This window comes from Mus pahari, chromosome 5 (genome assembly GCF_900095145.1).
Source record: "Mus pahari chromosome 5, PAHARI_EIJ_v1.1, whole genome shotgun sequence".
Lineage (NCBI taxonomy): Eukaryota > Metazoa > Chordata > Mammalia > Rodentia > Muridae > Mus > Mus pahari.
Genome location: NC_034594.1, coordinates 138,344,811 through 138,354,453, shown reverse-complemented (window position 1 = coordinate 138,354,453; position 9,643 = coordinate 138,344,811). Strand labels below are relative to the sequence as shown.

The 9,643-nt window shown below is 48.4% G+C and overlaps 1 protein-coding gene across 4 annotated transcripts in view; it reads left to right on the top strand.

Annotated features, from left to right (window-relative positions):
* The first annotated feature begins 4,670 nt into the window (after positions 1–4,670).
* Rcsd1 (RCSD domain containing 1) overlaps positions 4,671–9,643 on the top strand; it is a 59,698-nt gene continuing 54,725 nt past the window's right edge. For 2 of the 4 annotated variants that reach the window (XM_029538905.1, XM_029538903.1), the window contains exon 1: positions 4,671–5,040. In XM_029538905.1, the coding sequence (XP_029394765.1) occupies positions 5,029–5,040 (12 nt within the window). In that variant the 5' untranslated portion in view covers positions 4,671–5,028. Of the gene's footprint in view, positions 5,041–6,250; positions 6,447–9,643 lie in introns of those variants that run through there. The other 2 variants (XM_021198427.2, XM_029538904.1) reach the window with 2 other exon arrangements.

The following is a 9,643-nucleotide window of genomic DNA, read 5'->3' as shown; positions in this document are numbered from 1 at the left end:
GAGGTGTAAGTGTGGTCTGTCATGAACGGGCACAAATGAGTCCTGCAAGAAGTTCAGCTGCATCCTAAGGATTCCTTGGAGCCATACCTGGAGGGTCCAGAACGGACGAAGGGGACGGTAGGCAATGGTGACGGTGAGGAGAACAGTTGGGAGATGTGCAGCTTAGCCAAGACCAGCTCACTTCATGCAGAGGCAAATGGAGGGACCAGATGCCCATGGAATGTCTCAGAGCCAGAATCCAGTACTGTCCTGAGCTCCTGTGTGGAGCACAGGGCCAGAGCTGGTTTCTGTCAGGACAGATGGACAGTGAGACCACCGCAGGACAGAGAGAGAAACTAACAGTAAGGATGCAAGGCTTTAGTAGACTCTTGCAAATGAGTACACTAGTATCAGGCCCCACCCCCTCATCTATGTGGAGTCTGGTCCATAGTTTTTCAGATCTCCTTGGGTCATCGCCATTGGCAGCTAAAGTTGAAGTTGGTGCTCAGGTGATGTGAATGACCTTGGTCAGGCTTGAGCTGGCTTGTTTAGTTGGCCACACTCTACTCCTACCCCTAAGATCATGCCTCAGAAGAATAAGGGAGCATTGGCTAGAACCTTTGGATTGCCTTCGGGTTTTTACCACACTCTTCTTCAGCCTGTTGGTCAGTCCAGTGTGCTGGCTCCACTTCTCTAACGCATCTGGATTCCCTCGTGGCCTCCCCTTCCTGCAGCTGGTATGCAAGCAGTCTTCCCTCAGAGTTCCGGAGCTGCCAGTGCTCTCTATCTGAGTGGCCAGACCGTCTTCCATTCAGTTAAACCTCTTCTCCAAAATTATAAAATACTTGGAAGGTGGAGGCCTGGTGATCAGGAGTTCAAGGTTATTCTTGGCTACACAGTGAGTTCAAAGGCAGCCTCAGTGATGTGGTGGGGGTGGGGAGAGGTATTAACTCAACCCACTGAAGCAACACAAAGACATTTGCAAAGGTGTGTTGGGATAATCTTATCTTCCTGATCTTATCCTGCATTATCTGAAGGGTGGACTCCTAGTGTACTGCTGTCTGTCTTCAGGCCAGTATCACCAGGCCCTAGCACTGGGAAATGAAGTGACAGAGCTGGGCTCAGTCCAGAATCTCCCTACCTCACTACTATTTTTTATTAATTTATTTACTTTAATATAGTTTTCAAAATAGTATATGTTTGTGTGTCTGTGTCGTGTGTGTGCCATGACGGTATAGGCAACTGCAGAAGCCTGAAGAAGGTATATGATCTCTTGGAGATGAAGCTGGAGTTACTGGGGTGAGCCACCAGATGTAGGTTCTGGGAACCAAGAGCAGGATGTTCTCTTAACCATTAAATCATCTCTCCTGCCCACTGATCGTAAACTTGGAGAAAATTGAAAAATTAGTACAAAGAATTCTCATATACCCTTTGCTCAAGATTCATTTTAGCATTTCTATGTAAACTCTTCATAATTTTTGTAACATGCTTCTAGACAAAAGAGCCAATATAAAACTATGTGGTTGAACCAGCTGTCACATGTCTGCAGCTTTCCCCCACCAAAGCCCTTCCTGGGCCTCTCTTAACATTGACAATGACTCTTCATAAGGCCAGCCACTTTGAGAAATAACTTCCTATTGGTTTCTGCAATGTTTCTTCCTGATTAGGCTCAGGTTGGTCCCTTTTGGTTAAAATAACAGAGAAGCAGTGATGGGTTCTATATCTCATCAGACAGCACAGGATGTGGTCTATTCCCTCACTGGCGGGATTTGCTCTGGTCACTTGTGAACTTTTTTCTCTACGAAGTCACTTACTTCACTGTCACAAGTAATCTGACTTCTGTATCATTTCAGCATCTCCCTATGAGCCAGTGAGAATGTCCTTATTTCTTGGTATAAGATTTTCCTGGGCTTCTCTTATTGTGTAGGACTGTATCTGTTCTTCTAGTGAAGAATGGTCAGAAGCAGATATATAGGGCTGTGTGTCGCTGTTACTGTGTGCATTGCTCCTGGGCCAGTCCAGTGTATCAAAGGAAGAAACACACATATACACAGACTTAACATCTATCATATCACTACAATCATTTCTATAGACTGAAAACCACGCGCCCCACACGTGTGCTTCCTCAGAACCACAGGGTTCATGGTTGCCCTCTACTTTTGCAAGTTGGTTTGTTTTTAAGACAGATTTTCTCTATGTAGTTCTGGCTGGCCTGGAACTAGCTGTGTAGATCTGGCTGGCCTCAAACTCACAGATATCTGTCTGTTTCTGCCGCCTGAGTGTTAGGATTAGAGGTGTACACCACTACAGTGAGGAGATTGATTCCTACCATCCTTGACATTATTGATGATTTCCCAATGGGGCCAATCCACTGATCTCCACAGGAATGCTTGGTTGAAAGCCTTCCTTGTGAATTCCCCATCCTTCTTGGTGGTAGAATGAATCAGGGTTTTTAGATGTCCTGTCTATCTTATCACATCCCCAGGATTTAGGCCTGAAATGTAGACAATCAACTGCTCTTTGTCATTGTGATTTTACATCCATGGAGTCAAAAAAATACTCAGGAAAAAAATACACTTCTATTGATCTCATACAGATTTTTGCTTTCTCCTTATTCCCAAATAACACAATTACTGGCAGAGCATTTACATTACAATAGATATTGAAAGTAATCTGAGGCCAGGAAGATGGCTCAGTGGGAAAAGATTTAATTGCCACCAAGCTTGATGACCTGAGTTTGACCCTCTGAACCCACACAGTGGACAGAGAGAACCAACTTTCAGAAGTTGAATCTGACCTCCATACATGGGCTGTGTGATATGTGTGGTCGCACACACACATACACACACATACACACACAGACAGAGAGAGAGAGAGAGAGAGAGAGAGAGAGAGAGAGAGAGACAGACAGAGACAGAGACAGAGACAGAGAGAAATAAATGTGAATCTTTAAGAGTTAAGTAAGATAGAGATGATTAAAGTATACAGAGCTCTGTGCATAGCTATATGCAAGTATCATGCCATCATACACAAAATACTTGAGTACCACAGATTTGGGTACCTGTGGAAGGTAGGGCCGGTATTCCTGGAACTATTCACTGTGGGTCAACTGTATGTATGTTTTAGTTAGTATTTATAGTCACTAAAGAACATTTTCTTCCTGCTCTAGATATTAACATTGAGCCAGGAGTGCTGGTGCACACCTGTGATCACAGCACTGAGAAATTCTGAGGCAAGCCTGGAACACAGACAGACTATGCTGTCTAGTGTTAACCGTCAACTTGACACAACCTAAAATTGGTTTAAGGTGGAATTATTTGGCTAGTGTTGACCTGTGGGGGGTGTGGGGGGGTTGTCTTGATTGTTAACTGACCTAACCCACTGTGGGCAACACCATTCCCTTGGCTGGGCCTGATCAAAGCTAGTAGGGCGAGCATTAAAGAACTGTGTGTTTATTCTCTGCTCTGAACTATGGATATGCTGTTTTAAGGTCCTGCCTTGATTTTTCCCAAATAAATGGGTTGTAACCTGGAATGATAAACCAATAACTCCCCTTCTCCTCTATGTTGCTTTTGGTTGGGGTATTTTATTACAGTGACAGAAATAAAACTATAACACAAATGCTACATCAGATTTGTTAATCAATTAAAATAAGTGATCAGCAGCACTAGAAGGCCATTTACAAAGAGGTAGCTAATTGGAGCCTCTGAAAGTTCTGTATCCAATCAATCTATTCAGATACCACTTATGGCTTTTGATGATCTCTTCCACGAAGTCCTTTCTCCCCTAGGACCTAGAGTTGGTGCCAATGTGATTGTTGAACGTCTCTGACTTTCGTTCCCACATACAGATTCTGCCCGTCTGCTCCTGCTCTTCATTCTTTCAGCTTTCCACGTAGTCGTTCACCCAACATTTATTGACAGCCTGCGTGTAAGGGCTGCCCGAATACATGGGCGTCTCCTCTCCTGCCCTTTGCTGGCCCAAGCTGCATCTCCGGTGTTCCACAGTCTTGCCTCTGTTTCTTGTTTAGCTGTTTAAGATTATTAGATTGTGTAAAAGGCAAACCCAGGCTGAGCCAGCTAGACCCTGGAGCGTGGAGAGAGGGGGAACTGAGAGAGCCACTTTCTCTTCCCCTTGGTTGTCAGAAGAGCTGGCTGTGTATGAGCTTGCCTGCCTCCACTTTGGTGTCTGGTGATCCTCTACAGAGGTGGGAGGGAGGGTAACAGAAGAATACATCCCACACGTACTCGGGATTGCTGAGCACAGCACCGGGTTTCCGGGTTTCCGTATTCTGCTCTACCCCTTCCCTGGGAGAACAGGAAGGCAAAGAGCTCTGGTTCAGCATGCTTTGCACTCGCTCCCGGGAACATGGAGGAGCTGTGCTGTTTTCTTGGCGGGTCATCTGTTCTCAGCCTAGGGAGGCCCTGCCTGTGGAGGGAGGGGCGAGACAGCAGCTGCACCTCACCTTGGTGGCTGTGGTATTATCTGGGCCCAACGGTTTCTTCTGGGTAGATACTTCCGCCCTCCTGCTTGTAGAGCCTTAAAGATTCATGCTGCTGTCTTTGAGTGGAAAGGAACACCTAGCTCTAAGAAAAAGGGGGACGTCAGCCTGACCTGAAGGCACACACCCGTCATCCCAGTTTCAGGGAGCCAAGGCAAGGAGATCAGAAATTCAAGATCAGCAAGACATTCCTTTCTTGCTTCCATCATCTCTGTTCTAGAATCTGCTTGCAGCTGTGTAGATAGAATAAGGGGACTCTTTCTTTGGAATCCAGAATCCCTGACTCTTAGATAAAAGGATTATGGGGCGCTTATCCATCTCAACTATGTAATGAAACGACAGGCTTTTAAGATAGCTGCTCTTTCCAAGCACCTACCACGCCGCCGAGAAGATGCAGAAAATGAAGATCTGATAAGAGGCTTTTCTAAAGGAACTCATCTAGAAAGCACCGAGCTAGAATCTCACCCTCACCCTCCGCCTGCTTCTGAAGCAGAGGTCTTGCCCCTGTGCTTTGCTGAGTTCAATGGAACAGAGGCTGCCCTGACTTCATGTTTTACAAGGTAAGGTTTAGAAGGGCTGTGACGTCAAGATCTACAGACCAACTGTGATGAGAAGCAGCCAGGGCAGCCTTTGCCATGTGGCTGAGTTCTCTGCTGGTTTCTGGTAGTGGTTTCTCTTGGGCTCTTTGCATAGGGGCAACACCTCTGTGTTGGCTCTCTGTTTCTCTCTCTCTCTCTCTCTCTCTCTCTCTCTCTCTCTCTCTCTCTCTCTCTCTCTTTCTCTCTCTCCCTTGCATAGCAGGTCTGGGTTTGGAGTACAAAGTTGAGGGATGCTGTAAGAAGACACACAGGCATCCTTGTCAGCCAATTCCCTGAAGAAATGGGACCCTGAAGAGACACTCAGAGCTATAAGCCCTTAGCAGACAATAGCCTCGGCATAGATTCAAGTCACTACATCCCTCCCACGCAGCCTTAAACCCACATTCCCTGGGGAGAGTTACTAAGTGGGGCCTTATGTGAATCGGATGTTTAGGACCGTGCCCTTTGCTATATTTAATAGGAATGGGAAAAAGGTCCTTTAGCAAGCAGCATGTCGGAGCAGATAGTCCCACAACCCCCTAAGCTGCATGCATCAGAACAGAGGAGAAGAGAAGCCTGCTGCGTGCAGCAGGAAACTTGGGAAACTTTGCTTGGATTCCTCTCCTCCTTCATACACAGATAATAAGATGGACAGACTGATAATTGTTTCCTGCAAATGAAATTCAGGAAAAGAGGTATCAAAGCAAAGGTGATCCTATTAGGCTACTGGATACAGGAAGGCCAGGTACGAGGTTAAGTAATACAGGAGAGGATGGGGGGCAGGGGGAAGGAGAAGGAGGAGGAACGGAGGCTGGGAAAATTGGTATGAAAAGAAGGAAATGGCAAAGAGGAAAAGGATTAAAAGGCAATTCTAATTGAGGGGCAAGGAAAGTAAAGAAGGCAGGCTAAAAGAGGGAGAGTTGAGGTGGTCTGAAAAAAATGCAAAGCCCAGGGTCCTGAGAAACTTGCGCGAGAAAGGGGGCGCGGCGCTGCCCAGCCCATGTTTGGGCAGATTAATGGAGTCGTGGCGGCTCGGGCTCTTGAGTCCTGCCTTGGGAGGGACAGTATCTGTTTAGATTTGTGTCTAAATTTAAACCCCGATCCGGCCTCCCTCTCTGCTCCCCTCCACTCCCCTCCCCTCCTCCTGCGTCCCTCGGTCCCTCCCTCCCTCCTCCTCCTCCTTCCTCGTTCTCTGGCGCAGGGCCCCCAGCTGGGGCAGTCCCGCAGCCGAGTGCAGCCAGGCGCGCGCCGCCGCCCACTCGCCCTGTGCCCGCTACAGCCCCGAAAGTGACCCGGGCTGGGAGCTGAAGGGACAGTGGGGATTGTGGGCTCTTAACCCGAGAGAGCGGGCGTGTCCGCAGCCGGAGGACTACCTGGAGGACATGGAGGTAAAAGACCAGCGGGGACGCGGGCCTGGGGGTGGGGGAGAGGGAGGTCAGAGCGCTCCTGCCCAGGTCGCCCTTCCTGCTCTAAGCAGGGAGCTCGCAGCCGAAATGTCGCGCAGGCCAAGTCTAGAGAGTCTGGTCTCTGCTCCTCGGAGACCCCTGTGGGCCGGCGTGGGCTTGTCAGGAAAGGACCTCAAGGGGAAGGAGGGGGCCCTTTGTAGGGATTCAGGTGTTCAGACTGTGCGCATACATGCTTTTTTTGTTTTTGTTTTTGTATTTTTAGAAAATAAAACTTAGGTACAAGTAAAGTCATAAATGGATAAAGGTGTGAGCCAAGAACCCCAAAACAAAAACTCCAGCAACCCTGACCCAGGCATTGAGAAACAGAGCTGGCAGTTGAAGCCAGAACTCTGCCCGCATGGCTTCCCCTTTTGATTGCAGTGTGGCTTTTCGGACCAGTTGTTCTCTTACTTCTGATGCCCCTTGTGTCTGGCACATCTTTCTTCAAAACTTTCTGGAAAGCTCCCTTGCCGCCGGTCAGATAAACTTATTTCTGAGACATTAGAGGCTCTCCAAGATGTCCTGACTCCTGAGGTGGTGTGCACCTTGGGGTGTGGTAGCCATATCTGAGAGGTTTGTGGGGGTGAGGCCCAGACTTTCTCTGCGCTTTTCCAACCTCAGTGTAATACTGGTCACTACTTTCCATCCAGCTAGTTCACCTAGCGTCCTCCTCCGGGTCTATAGATTTCCAAAGAAATGTTTCCCTTCAAACCCAGACTATCTTCAGGTGAACTCAGAGGCACAGCATGGGCAAAGCCCCCGGTTCAACTCCCAGGGTCACACACACACACACACACACACACACACACACTCAAAGAAAGAAAAAGAAACTGTGACCTTTTATTGTATCCTAATAAATCTCAGTAGGACCTGGGATTTTCAAAAAGAAAAAAGGGAGATGAAAAACCCACAGGCCTTTAAGGTGATTCCTCCTCCCACTCAAAAGGAAAGTGCTCCTCCTCAGCCCAAGGTCTGTGGAGATCCCGGTGCACAGAAGTTCAATCCCTTCCAGGCCTGAGTCCACTCATCTTTTCTGAGCTTCACTGTCTGCTCTAAAAGAACAATACCAAGGCTGCCCATTTAGCTCAACCAGTTGTCCTAAAGTAGGACATTCAGGGCACTTGGGGAGTGGGTTGCTGGGGTCTGAGTTGGGTCTGAGTTGCTGGGTCTGAGTACCTGGGTTGCTGGAGTCTGAGATGGACTCTCTGAAGCGACATGTGCAAGTCAGGAAGTAGTTGATTAAGGTTGCTAGACCACAAAGTGTTCCAGATGGGTCCTTCCATATGGTCAAGACCTTGCAAACTCAATGCAATAGGATTCTCTGTGCCGTCTACTGCTACAGGACAGAGGAGGGAAACGGAGCAGGGAGCCGGGAGATGTTCATAAAGAAACTGCTGTACTTATAAGCCCCCTCCTCGGGGAGAGCTCAGGGTACCTCTGGTGACGAGCTGGAAACTAACGGAACTGTAATGGACTCAGGATGGAAGCCCAAATGGACTTAAGCGGGGTGTTGCTTGAAGGTCCTAATGCAAGCTCTAACTTTAATCTAGGGGGACACAGAAGGGGCTCTCTTCACAGGGCCACTTCTTCCTCCCTCAGCTGAGGAAGAAACAGAGGGAGTCCAAGGCCCTGAAAGTATTAGCCCAGCAACTTCCTGTGTGGCTTGGTAGGCGGGAGGCACGAAAAGAGATGACTCTTCTCTCTACAAGCTGATATATGCAGTAACGAAAAAGGGGTTGGATGGAGATAGCCAAATTCCTGTGTGCCAAAGGCTGGACCAGCACAGGGAAATTGCCTAGTCAACCAGAAGGCCAGACAGATCCGCTTACACCCACTCATCCTGAAGTGTGCCATGGCCTTGGGGGCCGGCAGTGACTGTTTTTAAGTTTCTTTTCGAGAACCAGTCACAGAAGCCCAAACAAATGAGCAAAACACCACAACAGGTAGCAGCTGAGCTGTTGTTAAAGGAAATAAAGAGGAAACAGAAGACAGAGGAGGTGACAATTCTCAGCTAGGAAGTGAAAGTCAGTGACAGGTGTGTTACCTGCTCATGAGAGGAGCTAAGGGTGCCCTAACATCAGCCTCCTGAGGGAGGCTACTTATTTATTTGAGAAGAAACGGAGTTACATCATGTCCCCGTATTGAGCATTCAACCCAGATCAACAGGGCCGGTTAACCACATTCAGGCTCTACCCCCACACTTGCCTACCGAAAATGTTAGGGAAATCTTCAAATTCCTGTGACTGCTGTCAGCCACATTAATCACACCTCAGTCTGTAAGGACCTCCCTGGAATAAACAAAAGCAAGATGGCACTTGACCTGTGCCTTCCTAACACTCCCAATCCAATCGAGGAAACAGGACGCACACATCCTGTCACTGTGTGCTTAATGAATGCTTCTGCAGGCATGATGTGTATAGGCCCAGAGCAGATGCTGCTCAGAAGCCTTGAAAGAAAGGCAGTGATCGGGTAGAGAGATGTAGGGACAGGGAGAATACACTGGCTTCATTCAGGGAGACAGGATGGTTGGTTGCAGGGGCAAATAGAGGGATCCCTAAAGGAAGAAAAAAGTGAAAGTAACAAGATAAAGCTGTGGAAGCAGTAAGGTTCCCCCCCCCCCAGAGGTGGCCACCGGGGGCCAAAATCTAAGCCTTCCTAGAAGGAGTTCCTTTTTCTCCTTCCCAGCAGTGCTCCCAACTCCTACCCTCCTGTAATTTACCATTTTCAGACCTTGAAGGTGGCTGATGAATGGATTCTGCCCCACAGACTAAGAACCTGAGAAGTCCTGCTCGAGGTAGCAACCATGGCACCACACATTGCATGTGCAAGGTGCCCCATCGACGGAGCCCCTCGGAAGCTCTGGATGGGGTGTAGTTCGACTCCAACAGAAGGACAGAGAGGAAAGACCATGTGCTGGATGGAGGGCGAGCGGAAATGTCTGCATTTGAGTTCATCAGGGTACCCAGAAGAGAGGACATGGCAGTGGCGCTTACATAGCAGGATGTGAAGTCTGGGTTTGATCCCTAGCAGAGGAAGAGAAGGAGTGGGGGGAGGGGAAGAGGAAGGGAGAGGAGGGGGGAGGGAGGGAGAGGATATATGTCACTGTCTTACTGGTGGATGGGTTTCCATAAACCAACAAA